The sequence below is a fragment of the Sclerotinia sclerotiorum genome, genomic scaffold, assembly GCF_000146945.2.
Source record: "Sclerotinia sclerotiorum 1980 UF-70 scaffold_14 genomic scaffold, whole genome shotgun sequence".
Lineage (NCBI taxonomy): Eukaryota > Fungi > Ascomycota > Leotiomycetes > Helotiales > Sclerotiniaceae > Sclerotinia > Sclerotinia sclerotiorum.
The window spans coordinates 348,080-363,888 of record NW_001820822.1 but is presented as its reverse complement, the minus strand read 5'-3'; the positions used below and the strand labels follow the sequence as shown (position 1 = coordinate 363,888).

The 15,809-nt window shown below is 43.3% G+C and overlaps 6 protein-coding genes across 6 annotated transcripts; 2 read left to right on the top strand and 4 right to left on the bottom strand.

Moving 5' to 3' along the window:
• Nucleotides 1-65: 65 nt before the first annotated feature.
• SS1G_09747 (hypothetical protein) lies at nucleotides 66-1,900 on the bottom strand (the record flags this gene model as incomplete). Its single annotated transcript, XM_001589064.1, has 5 exons — nucleotides 66-704; nucleotides 783-968; nucleotides 1,025-1,150; nucleotides 1,308-1,467; nucleotides 1,830-1,900. 5 exons carry the CDS (start codon nucleotides 1,898-1,900, stop codon nucleotides 66-68), a joined length of 1,182 nt encoding a protein of 393 aa, XP_001589114.1.
• A 419-nt stretch (nucleotides 1,901-2,319) lies between these two features.
• SS1G_09746 (predicted protein) lies at nucleotides 2,320-2,505 on the bottom strand (the record flags this gene model as incomplete). The annotated part of the gene is made up of 1 exon (XM_001589063.1): nucleotides 2,320-2,505. The coding sequence occupies one exon, from the start codon at nucleotides 2,503-2,505 to the stop codon at nucleotides 2,320-2,322; it is 186 nt and encodes a 61-aa protein (XP_001589113.1).
• A 937-nt stretch (nucleotides 2,506-3,442) lies between these two features.
• Nucleotides 3,443-4,479, bottom strand: SS1G_09745 (hypothetical protein; the record flags this gene model as incomplete). Its single annotated transcript, XM_001589062.1, has 4 exons — nucleotides 3,443-3,667; nucleotides 3,723-4,106; nucleotides 4,166-4,406; nucleotides 4,463-4,479. The coding sequence occupies 4 exons, from the start codon at nucleotides 4,477-4,479 to the stop codon at nucleotides 3,443-3,445; spliced, it is 867 nt and encodes a 288-aa protein (XP_001589112.1).
• Nucleotides 4,480-5,558: 1,079 nt separating this feature from the next.
• SS1G_09744 (hypothetical protein) lies at nucleotides 5,559-7,782 on the bottom strand (the record flags this gene model as incomplete). The annotated part of the gene is made up of 4 exons (XM_001589061.1): nucleotides 5,559-7,372; nucleotides 7,425-7,475; nucleotides 7,553-7,685; nucleotides 7,756-7,782. The coding sequence occupies 4 exons, from the start codon at nucleotides 7,780-7,782 to the stop codon at nucleotides 5,559-5,561; spliced, it is 2,025 nt and encodes a 674-aa protein (XP_001589111.1).
• Nucleotides 7,783-8,420: 638 nt separating this feature from the next.
• Nucleotides 8,421-11,235, top strand: SS1G_09743 (hypothetical protein; the record flags this gene model as incomplete). The annotated part of the gene is made up of 5 exons (XM_001589060.1): nucleotides 8,421-8,443; nucleotides 8,784-9,374; nucleotides 9,425-10,792; nucleotides 10,842-10,878; nucleotides 11,167-11,235. The coding sequence occupies 5 exons, from the start codon at nucleotides 8,421-8,423 to the stop codon at nucleotides 11,233-11,235; spliced, it is 2,088 nt and encodes a 695-aa protein (XP_001589110.1).
• A 274-nt stretch (nucleotides 11,236-11,509) lies between these two features.
• SS1G_09742 (predicted protein) lies at nucleotides 11,510-14,082 on the top strand (the record flags this gene model as incomplete). Its single annotated transcript, XM_001589059.1, has 7 exons — nucleotides 11,510-11,611; nucleotides 11,676-12,446; nucleotides 12,528-12,741; nucleotides 13,165-13,215; nucleotides 13,682-13,756; nucleotides 13,799-13,969; nucleotides 14,009-14,082. The coding sequence occupies 7 exons, from the start codon at nucleotides 11,510-11,512 to the stop codon at nucleotides 14,080-14,082; spliced, it is 1,458 nt and encodes a 485-aa protein (XP_001589109.1).
• Between the last annotated feature and the right edge of the window lie 1,727 nt (nucleotides 14,083-15,809).

The window sequence follows — 15,809 nt, the reverse complement described above, 5'->3', positions numbered from 1 at the left end:
GCTATCGATTCAAAAACATCATGTACCAGCCAGCCAGCCAATCCATACATAATACATTAATTAAATTATATTCTTTTCTCATCAATATGTTCTTCTTCTACTTCTACGGTTCGTACTACATCGATGTGGATATCCCATCCTCCTTCTTTCTCTTTCTCTTTTTCATTCTGTCGTCTAGATTCTTGATTATCCGTTGCGCGGAAATTTGGGTTTTGGTTTTGATTTTCTCTTCCTCGTTCTCGATTCCGTCGCAATGATCCGATTATTCCTCTGCTTAGGGTAGGGTTATTGGTATGAGTATTGCTATTGGTATTGGCGGTATCATTATCATTATCATCCTCTTCCAAAACTACGAAAGGTGCGTTGCCCATTTCCTCATCCATGGTCCCCTTTGCGCGATTACTACTCGTCGTACTGGTAAAACTCGATAGTTCGAAGATACTCGTGCCAATTGTACGATCGTAGAGGGAATCATCGGTGCTCAGAGGCGTTTTTGAACTTTGACTGTGGAGGATTTTCGGCGCTTTGGATGTAGAGGTGATGCCAAAACGGGGGCTTGCGAGGTTTTCGCCTTTGGAATTGTATCTGGGAGTGTAGATTCGGGGGGATTGCGAGGAACCTGAGCTGCATGATGGATGCGAGTTGAAGAGTTTGGGGATGTAGGTTACGAAGAAGGCTTTGGTGGCGGGAATTGAGGTGCAGATCTGGTGAGAGCACGGGTTAGAATTTGGAGAAAGGGTGAGAGAGGATGAAGTGGGGTAAGATGGTGGGTGAAGACTTACAATTCCAATATACAATTCCACGGCTGCAGTGATCCATACGGGATATGAAGCCCATACTTGGTCCCATACTTGTGTAACTTTATACATGTAGTAAGTGCGGACGATACCTGCGAAACAGGAGAGGAAACCAAGGGTGAAGAGGAAGGATACGATGAGGCTCTGACGGCGGGGGAGATTGGTTGAGTACTTGATTAAGGCTGTTAGGACTTGGATATGTATGAGAGGAGCTAGAGAAGACTAACCACAGTACGGATAGGAAGAAGAACGACCAGGAAGTCGGTAAGGGTATTGACGATTCCGGCGAGTAGGAGTGTTGAAGACTGATCAATACAGTTTGGTTGAGGATCTTTAGTCACTTTCCAGTAATCCTGTGGGGGTCTATGGAACCGTTAGTATATCATTCTGTATTGAACCACAGTTTCCTAGCTCTCCTCATCATATCAGACTTAACGGGAAAGATCGTTTAATAACTAACCTACATTGGAACACCAACACGATACAAAACAAGCCTCCTTGTAAACCTACTACACAAATAGCACCCAAAGTAACCCTTCTCCAAAACATCGAGGCACTGGTTAACATACGACGAACAAGCATTAACATGGATAGTTTGGTGAGGGTGCATGCGGCTGCAAACATGATCTCTATTAACATGACCATTTTGAGTCCGAATTCAACATGGCTGCTGGGGATATCATACTAGACATTTTGTTAGTGATGAACAGAGGGGTTTCTATCGTGAGGGAAGACCCGTACTTGATGTCTAGTCCACATAAATTTGAGATCTGCCAGCAGACTCAGAACAAAAAACCCAGTGGTGGGTATCTACACGACCATCTCATTAGCCTTCCATTCATTTAAATTAAATCCACCTTCTCTAAAGATCCAAACCTAGCCAGAACAATAGGTAAACCAACCATAGCAAACAAAATCATTATGTCATCAGCCCCAAACGAGGCTCTCAACCTCGTCCTCGTCCATATTCTCAATACTATGAAGCAACATAAAATTATGTATAGTACGATATTCAGTATAACATTCGCATACCCATGTGTTTCTGGATCGATATAATTTGGTGTAGGCCATGAGGCTACTACCCACGCGGGAGGTTGTTGCATATTGCCTATTTGTGACTCCAGGCGCAATAGAGACTCGATATGGAAAGGAAATGGAAAGGAAGGAAAGTATAGTGTAGATCAAAGAAAGAAGAAAAGGTTGTGGGGTGTGATGTGAAAAATACCACTAACTAGTATTCAATAGAATGTAAACGTTCAAACGATAGTAGGATGCATGTGCATATCATCAATACGTCAAGCAAAGATGTGTGTAACAATATCAGAGACAAAAATCGATGAAAGTAAAAACCAAAAGAGAAAGATAGGGTTTGTAAACAATCCGAAAGGGCACTAGGGGACCAGAGCCAGAAGCTATTGCGGTTAAGCACTCTCGCTGTGACCATCGGGTCCATCAAGCACAAACCACCATTTGCACTTGGTCCTGCCATTTGCCTCTTTGACATGCGCCTTTGGCGCGCCGCTTAACGGATGTTCATGACTCTTTTGATGGAGAGAGCATGCGGAGAATCCTTACCATCCGCAGGCCATTGTCCAATCGCAGATACAGAGAGGAAAAACTCAATCGATGGTTCATGTCCTGCAGGAGTAATTATCTTGAAGAGAAAAACAAACCGTGCAGACTTCGAAGGCCGCGCATCTATTCCCATGTTGATAGATAATATGTAATTATATAGACGGGGGACATGATGGTCGGCCGGTACCTTAATATATCAAATCGAATATCCTTTTTATGGGATTGGTTGAATAGAGGTACTGTAATTTACATGATTGAGCCGGAAATCCCTCAAGAATCTGACCCACTTTCATTCATCCTAATGATTCTCCTGGTCAGATTTGCACGTGCATGAGCTAATAACAGTGATGTTATAGAGTAGAGATAAACCTATAAATACGAGTATACCCCGAACGATATACCGTAGGTAGGTACCCTTGTCCAAGTCTACCTAGCAACCACTGGTTAATCTAGATAGTACGGAATAGTTTCCCATTTATAACTATCCTCCGCCTTCTAGAGCTCTATGACCTCGCGAGCACACCACTTGGAATGAAAAGATGGTTCGATTTCAACCACAACATTTTGCGCCATCAAGAAACATGCCCTAACTAGGTACCGCAAAAGAAATTCCAGACTTGAAAAGAAAGAGGGATTGTGATAGGCGACGAGTTTAGCCGGATGTCAGCAAGGTCAGATAAGAACATTGGGGGTTAAAGGTTCATGTCTGTGTGTATGCACTATGGAAAGGCTCTCGGACTAAACTTGGACTCTATTTTCACAAATGACTCGACAGAAAAACGTGGTGAATATGATTTTGCATAACTTGTGCCTTCCATTGCGCCATGAACGTCCTACTGTTTCACGTTACACTGGGGCCAAATGTCCATCATTCAAATACATACATACCTACATGCTTATTTTGGTTCAAGGCAAGATATCTCGGCTAACTGACTTTTCATTTTTGCAGGCAGACCATTCCTGATAGTAAACTTCATAAACTTCCATGAGCCATGGCCCCATGAATAAAAGAATCAATAAATATCCCATGACGCATAGGTACGCTCAATCCTTCATAAATATCAAAATATCTATGTGGCTTTCTTTGCAAATTCGACTCGTAAAATCAAGTGCTTGAAACCATAACCATCCATTTTTTCACACGCCTTCGCGGCGTCCGATCTCTCCTGGAAACTAATAAATGCGAACCCCTTCGCCAAACCAGTTTCTCTGTCCTTCGCCAAAAAGACTCTTGTGACTCTGCCGAAGCGCTCGAACATATCCCGAAGTTCTTGTTCCTCGGCCATTTCTGAGACCTAATCTGTATGTTAGTAAAGTGGTAAATGGGTCTATGGAGCGTGAATGACTTACGTTCGTGACACGTAGAGTCGCCAAATCATCCCTTTCAAACTTGCCACCACCCATTCTCTCACCACCAGCGGCACCGCCATTTCTGAGATGAGGTGGTACGTATGAAGATTTACCTGCACCAAGACCGCCAGGACCCTCTGGAGTATCTGCATGGCCAGCGGCAACGTCGACTGCGCCTTCTTCACCCAAAGGTGCCATTGTGCCCTTGAAGGGACACTTGGCTGTGAAATGCTCTCCGCTACAAATACGACATTTGACTTGCTTGTCCTTCAACTTGTTCTTCATAGCTCCGGCATCTGAGACCTCCTCCTTAGCATCCTTTCTCCAGTTCGTGCTTGGTCTGAATATAATGTTCTCTCCTACACTGGTTGTATCCGAAGCAGGCTGAAAAATAAATATCAGCTATTAATGAATTTCCTAATCGAAATTCCTGTTGTACTCACCCCCGCAGCATCCTTTTGGGATAATCCGAACTTGCCCCAGGACTTTCTCTCGGCCACTCTTGGGTTGACGATTTCCTTAACTTTTGTGAATCTGATGCGACGTGTAGTCTTGACCTTCTTTCCATCATCGTTGAATCTCCAGGTTACAATGGTTTGTGTGCCATCTTTGTTGGTAGTGGTCGTTGACTGTGGGAGCTCGTTGGAATCCTCGAGATCCTCGTCATCAGCCCAATCCCGATTACTATAATGTTTGTTAGATTGTGCTGACGGTTGACTGGAAATATTGAAATTTCTCACTTTGCGACTCTGGACATTGTGTAGTAGGTGTGCTCTTTTTCTTCGGCGGGGTATCTAGTATGAAAACTGCGGCCAAAATGCGAGCCTTTTACTGTACAAAGCACTCGTAATTTCCTCTGCTAAATTCGATGGCAGAGTGGTTGATGGTGACTTCGATTGTGGGGTGTTCGAGGTTCAACGTGAAGTTCTTATTTAAAATATCGCTTTGAGTGGGCAAATTTGCTAGGGCGAGCTTTCGTTATCAAGAATCAGCCTAACCACTTCTGGTACTAGTGCGTTAATATTGTCTTCTCCCAGCCGCTTCCCTACAATGCTTTCGATGCATTTTACCAGTATTCTTTGACTCATCTTGAGAATATTTCATTTATCAAAAAGGAATCCCATTGTATAGAATTGGAAGGACATATTGTACTACTATTGCGACGAGTTTCCTGGTAAAACTGTTCCAGCGCTATCTTAAGAGATTTTAACTTCATTGGATGAGCATGTCTACCGAGTAGTCACAGAAAAGAATAGCGGATATCATTAATTAGCTATGGTGATAAGTCGCGGGAAGATTTTTCAGATCATTCTCAGGTGTCGATTGAACTGGAACTGTTTATACCTACTATGTATTAATAATAAATATATCACGAGTATTATCTATATACATGCCTCTACGCCAGGGCTAGACCTTATATGTAATATGTTTGAGCCTTCAAACGTCATTACATTTTGATATTGAACATGTATCAAGGGTCAATAACATCAATGTCATTAGAAATCAGAACTACCAAGTTCAGTCATGAGAGGGGATGTCATATTATTCGTCGTCGTCTTATCCTAATTTTTGTACACAGCCAGAGTAATGCCATTTTCCATAATTTTTGCCTCGTAACACATTCCATGAACGCTGAAATCTAGCGAACAGCATTGGTTGCTCCAACGCCTTTTTGTCCCAAAGCTATGATGAGTAAAAAAAAAATGTATGTGTGACAAGAGAAATCGTTGCTTTATATGCAACATAAGAGTACAAAAATACAATGAATGGTAGCTCTATGTGTGCTCCTGGATATCGCTAAAAGAGTTGAGATGAAATATGCCTGTATTAAATCTTTCAAGGCTTCTTCTCGCCGTCCTTGGCCTCGCCCTCTGACGCACTGCCCTCGGTACCTTCTGGCTTGGCCTCTCCGGACTCGGAACGGGCCTTGTGCATCTTGTCGAAGAGGTTCAAGCTGGCCATTTGGAGCTCGTCGGTCTTCTCCTTCAACTCGGCAGCAGTGACAGTACCTTCTCCGGATTGACTCTTGCTGACAAACTCACGGAGAGCGGTAATTTTCTCACGGATGCCATCAGCCTCGGTCTTGTCAAGTCTGTCGGCGAATTCGTTCAAAGCCTTTTCGGTATCGTTTAGAACACTGTCGGATCTGTTGGCAGCCTCAATAGCAGCCTTGCGCTCCTTATCAGACTCGGCATATCTTTCAGAGTCATCGACCATGTTCTGAATTTCAGCGTCAGAAAGACCAGAGCCGGAAGCGATGGTGATGGAGTGATCCTTGTTGGTAGACTTGTCCTTAGCGTGAACATGGACGATAGCGTCGGCATCAATGTCGAAGGTGACCTCGATTTGAGGAACACCTCTGTGGGCAGGTGGGATACCAACAAGTTGGAAGTTTCCGAGCATCTTGTTGTCGCGGACAAGCTCACGCTCACCTTGATAAACCTTGATCTCGACAGCAGTTTGGAAATCAGCTGCGGTAGAGAAGATTTGAGATTTCTTGGTTGGGATGGTAGTGTTTCGGTTGATCAATCGAGTGAATACACCTCCGAGTGTCTCAATACCAAGAGACAATGGTGTAACATCCAAAAGAAGGACATCAGTAACGTTACCAGCGAGGACACCACCTTGGATGGCAGCACCCATGGCAACAGCCTCGTCTGGGTTGACGGATTTGGCGGGGTCACGACCAAAGATGGACTTGACAGACTCGCTGACCTTTGGCATACGGGTCATTCCACCAACCAAGATAACTTCTTGAATGTCCTTAGCAGCGAGGTTGGCATCCTTCAAAGCCTTTCGTACTGGCTCGATGGTGCGGCTGATTAATGGATCAACGAGCTTCTCGAGTTGTGATCGGGAGAGCTTTTGGTTGATGTGCTTTGGTCCAGAGGAGTCGGCAGTGATGAAAGGAAGGTTGATATCAGTTTGCATGGAAGAAGACAACTCGATTTTAGCCTTTTCAGCAGCTTCACGGATACGTTGAATGGCCATGCGATCACCGGAGAGATCAATGCCAGAGTCTTTCTTGAATTGTTGGACCAAGTGACGAACCAAGTGGATGTCAAAATCTTCACCTCCCAAGTGAGTGTCTCCGTTAGTGGATTTGACTTCGAAAACACCCTTTTGAATCTCGAGGACGGAGATATCGAAAGTACCTCCACCCAAGTCGTATACAGCGATAATCTTGTCCTCGTCCTTCTCCAAACCATAAGCGAGAGCGGCAGCTGTTGGCTCGTTAACGACTCTGAGAACGTTCAAACCGGCAATTTGACCAGCATCCTTGGTGGCTTGACGTTGGGAATCGTTGAAATAAGCAGGAACGGTGACGACGGCATTTTGAACAGGCTTGGTAAGATAGGCCTCAGCGGTTTCCTTCATCTTTTGCAAAACGAATCCACCAATTTGCGATGGAGAGTATTTCTCGCCACGAGCAGAAACCCAAGCATCTCCGTTTGTGTGCTGGACGATCTTGTATGGAACCTCCTTGATATCACGTTGAACCTCGGCGTCGGTGAACTTTCTTCCGATCAAACGCTTTGTGGCGAACAAAGTGTTCTCTGGGTTGACAACAGCTTGACGCTTTGCAGATACACCGACTAACCTTTCACCATCTTGTGCGAAAGCTACGACTGATGGGGTTGTACGGGCACCTATGCATCGAGTCAGCGCTGGGTTAAAAGTAACGAATTGCAAAAAAATTACCTTCTGAGTTCTCGATAATCTTTGCGGTTTGACCTTCCATCACAGCAACAGCTGAGTTAGTGGTACCTAATAAAATGTTAATGTGCAATTCGAACAAGCCCGCTTGCCACTGCATAGAATGAACATACCCAAGTCAATACCAATGACTGGTCCCTTGACCTTTTTGTCCGCATCATCTGAGTTCCATCGTCTGGTAAACGATGACCCTAATGGTGTGCGAAGAGGTGCTGAGCGTGTGACGGATGATGTTGCCCTTGGAAGCTATTGACGAAGAGAAGTTAGCAATTTGTTGATAATGCTTTTTAACTCGAACTTAGTACAAGAAACTTACAGCTCTGGAAATTCTGGAAGCAAACATCTTGATCACTTCTGTATAATAAAAAACCTAATTGCAGAAGGAATTGGATTAGGTAGGAGAAGAAGGAATTGGTAGAAAAATGTATAAATTAGAAGTTTCTCAAGATTGAGAGGATGGAGGGAGAAAATATAAATCAACGGCGGGCCACAAGGAAAAAAATGTCATTTTTAGCGTCCTTTTTTTGCTCGATTGATAGGAATTGGTAGAACATCATCGAAACTAGCACGTGATAATTTTATCTCGAGAAATATGTTTGTTGATGTGGCAAGGGTAATGAGCCTATGAGGTATTCAAATTGTGGGGCCACCGTACACTTTATCCACTTAGAATGTACGAGACTCTTAGTTTCCCGAAATTAGTAAGCTGCTTGACGTCGTCTTCGAATACAAGTTCCGGTTGAAAACATCATGCTTCACATTATCTATCAGTCGCAAATCACAGCACTGTCTCTGTACACTTTTACCACTTGGTATGCCCCGTGTTATTTTTTTCATCTATGAAAGGAAATCTTTAAAAGAACACATCTTAGCATATAAATAATAGTCAACATTTGCAAGGTTTAAACTTTGTTAGATTCATCCAAATACTTTGTTTACAATCTGTTGTGCATGGTTGCAACATCTTGAGTGCACGACAGCATGGCTGTCAAAGAAGAAAGCTCGTGAGTTTGTACAACTTAGTTTACCTTGTAAATAATTGATTTGAACCATATGCTGATTACTTGCACGCTCGTAGATTTCATCCTACAGATGGCTTAATTCGCCCGTCGCCTCGAAAATACTATCATGCTTCCATATGTCCAAGGTACGGAAGATCTCCGTTGTGCGCATTCGTGTATGAGTCGGATGCAATGATGTGGTAGTTTGCGCATTATCGCAGATCCCTTGATGGCGTCTATTCAAAAACCTGTTCTTGTAAATGTCTGCCTGATACTGTACTTGCTTGTTTGGCAGTTGTTGGCGTCTGCTAAATGGAACGAGGAGATTGCTGACTTTATATAGTCATTGGCAGTTGCACGATTTGTTGAGTTCTCCAAAGCAGGATATTGTTTACTACCCAAGTTCGCACGACATAATCTGTCTCAATACCAAATCTCGCTCACGAGAGCTTCTCACGACTTTAAAATATGAACCGCGATGTTTGATAGCCGCCAAGGATTGGGTATGCGCCGGAGGAGATAGGGGTCAATTCACGAGCTTCTATGTGGGAGACGGGGACAGACCCGGTAAGATCGATTCGTTTCTGGAAGTCAGTGCTGATGCCGATGCTCGTTTACCTCTCATCCTCCAACCAACTGCAAGAGCAATTCAGAGGGAATCTTCCAACGATTCCCGAAGATCTAGTCCTGATGCCACTACTCCACATGTATCGAAAAGGGTCGGTTCTGACGTTGTAAACTGCATAACACTTTGGTTCCCATCAGAATCATCATTACAAACGGGATATACAGATCCGGTGGCTGTTGCGGCACTCAACGATAGTTCTGTTACTATATTGAGTTTACATGACTCGGAGATTTTAGATACCCTCAAATACCCTGATTATGTGAATCGTGCTGTAATATCACCGAAAGGTGATCTCCTCGTTGCAATGTAGGCCTCCAAACTTTACCTGAGAATGACGATTGATTAACTTTACACAGCTGCGATGATCCATTCCTTTACATTCACAAAAGACAGATGAAGCAAGTATCACAGTCTCGTTTTAGCTCACACATGAATGAGTACGAATGGGTGTTTTCTGGCAGGATTCAGCTCCAAGGGCAACGACCAGCGGATAAAACTTCTATGAGAGGCTCATTCGCAGCATGCTTTTCTCACTCGGGCAGATATCTTGCTGTAGCCACTCAATACGGAGTCATATCGATTTTCTTGACCGAACTCCTTACTAATGATGATGTCGATCCATTACTAGTCACTTTCACTACATCGCGGCCCAATGTTGAATCTGGAGCTGTCAGAGCCATGGAATTCTCGCCAAACTCCTTCGATCTCCTTGCTTGGACTGAAGCCAGCGGACGCATTGGTGTAACAGATGTCCGGGATTTGTTTACTTCTAGGCAGATAATCGATATCGATTCTCGCGGGGATGGCGTTGAACGGGTTTGGGTGATAGAGCGCTCAAATGACCCTATGACGATAGAGGCTAGGATTGATGCAAGGCTTCGTGCTTTTCGTACTGAGTCGCCCTCCGAGGCTTCTGCAAATGCAATACCGGACTATCTAGGCTTGGATTTCGAGCGACAGCAACTGAGGAATCTTACCCGCGATTTGACAGATAGACACCAACTTCCGCCAACCCTTGATGAAATGGAGATATTGCAGGCACATCGAATGGCCCGCCGGCAGAGAGACGCAGCACGTGAGGCTCAAACGCAAGCAAGCAGCTCCAGATGGGGCTCCTTGGATGGAGAAAGATCGGTGAATGCATCCACAACATCTCGCGATGGTTCTGGCAGCACAGAACGCCGCATATCTACGACCGGTCTGCCAAGTGCTTTGCGAGAATTCGTGAATTCTGATCGCACCCCTGCTTCATTCCGAGCGTTTATTGACAGGCAAAACCAGGATCGAGAAAGACGCGCAATGCAGAATGAGATTAGACGGCAAGCATCATTAGTATCGGGTGATAACTCAATGGATATTGAGTCTGACGGAAGTCTACGGACAAGCGCAGATACGTTTTCTGGCCTGGAACGTCTGTCACTCGCCCCTCGTCTTTCCACCATAAGCTATGAGACCGCTCCTAACGCTTGGGCTGAGCTTGAGGAGATGTATCGAACGCGATTCCCTCGAGAAGCCCAATCCGCAGCTCAAGCTGAGGGAGTAGATGAAGAAAGTCGAACCTCTGCTCAAAGATCAAGGCAGCAACCATGGCGACCGTTGGATGCACTTACTCGGCTCAGCCTCGATGTGAGGAACGATAGTAATTTGTCGAGGCGAGAGCGGGAGGGTAGGAGCGAACCAGTTGAAACTATGGGGCTCGCCTGGAGTGAGGATGGCAGGCTACTGTATGCTCTTTTTCCATATTCCATATTCCTGACGCTAACCTTTTCGCAGATATATTGGAGCTGGAGATGGTATTCATGAGTATCAGGTGAATGTGGCGGCACGGAAAATATTTCCTCATCGTGTATTGCAATAGTTGCATATTGGGATTTGGAAGGCCATTCTAGGGAATTGGAGTTTAGGAGTTTATTGATACCAGAATGTCCATGAAATAATCTGCTTGAGAAGTACAAAAGCTGACAATTTAATATCTTCTACTGAATCCATAATTAGCTATTACAAATAGGTATTCTTAGTTTACTTGTGCTCATAAACAAGCAAATGATAGCAGACTTTGGATATTAGTACTAATAATAAGAGTAAAATAACTCAACAGCTTACAGACGTACCGTTAGCCAATGTTCAAATAAAAGGTCATGTGATGTCGTGCCTCCGTGGTGCCTAAACTAAGCTGATTTGAGCTTCACATCCTTGTGTAGTTGCTTCTGATGCCTTGAACTAATATCCACACTTCGGATATTGATGTGGTGGGATATTGTATAAATGATAAGATAGGTACTAGATATACATCGATCTATATACGCTATATACAGCTCATGCCAACTTAAATCTATCTCATCATAAATATTCTTTTCCTCAGAGTCAATTAGCCGACCTCCCCATTTCCCTTTCAACTATTTTCTCGGAACCCCAACATAGTCTCTCATACTTCGACAGTCATGGAAGGTAACGCTTCTCAAGTCAATCAACCGGAATCATCAGTTAGCAGTCGTGAGATCGCTACCCGTTTCGTGATTCACAGGTATCTGAATACCATTAAAGTAAGAAATACCAAGACATTCCAAACTTCTGAAATTGATAACAAGGCTAATCGAAACCATGTAGTCTCGTTTTCAAGATGATCCCACAATCTATGAACAATTCATACACTTTACTGAAAACTTTCAAGAGGATGGGGATATGTCATCTGGAGATCTTGAGATGGTTCTCGAAGTACTGTTTAGAGGTCATGACGATCTGATTCAGGAATATCATAATTTACGACCTACCTTCGAGGAAGCGAAGACTTTTTACATGGAAAGGAAACGCGAAGAGGAGGAAGCGGAAGTTGAGGAGATGAAAAGAATCGCCGATGCCACCCGAAGAGACCATATCCGAGCTTGCGAAGTGCAAAGTAAATCCACCTTACTTCGTCTCCCAAGAGAGATCCGAGATACAATTTGGAAAGATGTTGTTAGCGAAAACATAGTTCACATCTCGCGAGATGCCAATAGCTCATCTTATTCCTTCCATTCGTGCGTAGCTCCTAATGGTCTAAAAAGCTCCGCCTGCCCTTCCGGAAAAGGGGATCATACACAATGTGCTACCACGGGCCCATCGGATTTCCCATCTTATCGTCTGATATGCAAACAAATCAATCTTGAGCTTCCAGACGCTCGAGGAACTTTATTCTCTAAAAGTGTTTTTCACTTTGATGATTTGGTGGATGCAGAGGAATATCTTTTTGGATTGAAAGAGCGTGATCGAGCTGCTATTACGCATTTGAGGTTACCGATCCCCTATTCATTATCGACGAAACATGAAGATTCGGGTCCGGAGTTTCAGGCGTGGGAAGCTATTATAAATTATTTTAGTTGTCCTTGGGTGAGAGAAACGGTAAGTCTTTTTGTTGCATTAAAATCTATGGTCAATTTCCGAAATGTACAAGATACTTTTACTCATATATCTTCATATTAGCTTAACCTCAACGTCCACGATAGACACCATAAACAATTTCTAAAACAGCCCTGGTTCTTCTACTATTCTTCTTGCTACTACCAGCACAACCGCCACCGCTTGTATAAAAAATGGCAAATTCGCTTCGGAGACACAAGTTGGGATATGGATATTGCATCTCTGCGATACAAAGGGGAACCAAAACTGGATATAGGAATGGACTATCCAGCATCAGGTAAATAATCCATCTCCCATATCCTGATCCCCCACTTCCTACAAACCACCTCCTTCCATCCTTCCATTCTCACACATATACTACACATATCACATACATCAAACACCACACTCACCAAAAACCCAGCCCAATCCATATTCCGTCCTCAAAACCACTACGCCTCCACCGCCCCACTCCCAACAAATCTAGACAATCACCCCCAATGGCTACGCTCCCTCCTCCAATTCCGCCAATATTCCGGACTCAATTTTCACTTCTGGAATGAGAATGGTGTTACGAATGTAGAGCGTCATGAAGATTTCATAGATGCACTAACGGAACGGGTGTCGCGATCGGAAATTGGTCCGTGGAAGGTGGTGGAGTTTAGAGGGGGCATGTTTGAGAATCCTGATGCGCATTTTTTGAGGGGTTTGTAAATATTAGATGGTGTGAGGTTCTGGATGTGGGGGGAGTTATTGTTAGGCAAGTGTGTGGGTATGGTATGGAATATTTGACGATTGGAAATTGGTCAGGTGGGAATTAGATGTAGATATTGCATGTGTATCATTCTTTAGACGTAATTTGTACGGTCAAACGAGTGTTCCTTTCGTGATCATGAATTTCGCGTTGTTACTTCCATGCTCATGCTCATGCTCATGCTCATTTCCATATCCACTTTCCAAATTTCATGAAATCCTCATTCCCATCTTCGTCTTCGTCTTAATATCAAATGTTACCTCACCTCTACATTCTCCTCTTTATCAATCCACTACTCCACTACGCCACCACTCCATATCCCCAATACCCGTCATTTCTCCCTTTCCATTCACAGCCTCATTCACAACATCAATATACAACCTACATCACAAACCCAAACCCAAACCCACCCCACCAACCAACATTCTCTAACTCCCCCCAAATGCCAACCCCACCATCCTCCCACCTCCATTAACACTAACAGACGCCGAAGTCGCTGTCGCCGTCGGCGTCACCGTACTTTTAGCACTCACACTAACACTTACATCCGTCATCCCCGGTAATATCGATGCTTGAGTCTTACTACTACTATCCGCCGCAGACAGCGTTGACGAATTCTCCGTCATTTCAGTTTCGATTGATGAACTCCCGGTCGTCACACTACTTCCTGATCCGGAGGTAGATGTACTCCACAGCGTCGTTACAGCTGTTGCTATGGGAAAAGGAGTTAAGATTTTTGTTGTGCTAGTTACCGAGTTGGCTGTGTTTGTGGGTATAGATATACTTCTACTTATAACTGATAGTATAATAGAAGTAGACTTGATGGATGAATATGTTGAGGAAGCGGAGGCAGAAGCGGAGGAGGAGACAGATACATTGAAATAATCGGGGTCAAGATGTCCACAATTAGATGATTCCTCAGCTATGCATTTTCTTTGTGCAGCGGCATCGTTTTCGCCGGCGATAAGACAGTTTTGGAATACTTGCTCGCATACATAGGAAGGTATGGTTTCGGCATAGTATTGGAGGGCGGGGGAAGAGGAATTGGAACTGCAGGTGCAGTCATAGCAGAGAGTTGTCTACGGTGGATATTTTAATATATAGAGTAGGTGGGGAGTATATTGGAGGTGAGAAGAGGAAGAAGAAGTAGAATAGAAAAGTAAACATACTAGATCACAAGTGTTTGTATTAACACTACCAGAGCAAAGCGTTGTGCATGTGTTGATTTGCTGGGAACACCATTGAGCTGGATATCTCATTAGTCAATTATCTATGCAAAGAATTCTCTTTCTCTGATGAGATATGACTGTATATGACTTGAACTGAATGACTTACAACGCAGGATTCTGAAGACATAAAATATAAAATAGTAATCAAGTTTTCCGTAAATAACTTATATTTACGTATAACGAAATTTAAACCAAAACCGCGGCGTGCAAATATATATCTCAGTACGGATACGTAGGTGAGATGGAAATATTAAAGCGAGCGTATCCTAAGACACAACGACATGTATCATGCTCTATCAAACAGAATCGGAATCAAACACACAAGGGCGCATATGAACTGACATTTATATAAATGGAGAGATATCCATGTTATTTAAAGATAAGGGAAATTAAGAATGCCTTGCACATATAAGATTACATAGGATTTATGCAAAATTACGCCGTTTAGACGCCGCGTTGTAGTTGTATTGTTCATCTCTCTCTCTACATTTCTTTCGTACTCTGAAGGTTTCATAGCTTGCTTGCCTCTGACACGTCTACTCTTGACCTACGTCAATGATGCTTACACTCGTAGCATCACGAATAACAAATACAGTTTTACTGAAGACAAAAAGAAAATAGTTCATGAGATTACAAAGTAGGATGATCATTATGATCAGAATACGAAGTAGGCCTCCATAGATTTTCAATTTTCCTCAGCCCTGCATACACAAACGACGAATCAAACGCGGATTTTCTGTAGCAAATCGGCTGTTTTGTCTCCTTCGGGTAACGTGTCTGATATTTGGTGTGCCGGTGATCCGATGTAGCCGAGTCGGTATGCGATGTGTGAGATGAGGAAGCGGCGCAGGTAGGAGGATGTTCTTTGATTTGTGGGGTTTTGATGTGCTGGTTTGTTGTACGGAGAGTTTAGTCACCTGTTGATATCCGCATTAGGTGGTTAACGCTTGATATGGAAATTATCATCATTCTGTAGTTAAGTTTTGTAAGATTACTATGTGATTCTTTATAACGACCTAATCGAAAACTTGACGGCTCAAAATTTCACCTCATCTATAGATTGAAGGATATTTCTCTAATACCTAGATGTAATATTTATTATCAAAGCTTTATTTATAAACAATTATCACATTTGAGATCGGGGCTTATTTCTACATGTAAATAATGTTTTATTTAATATTAAATTTATTTTTAAATTATAATCTTTTTTCATTTAAATAATCTATTTAATATAACGTGGTTTATCAGCAGTCCGCCCATATGTTACGATAGTAACAACTGACTAATTAGGAGAGTTTGGGCCTTGTGCAAAAGTGATCAGATTTCATCGAATTAATATGTGATCTGGGTCACTTTAAGATCGTATGTGCACGCACTGTCAGA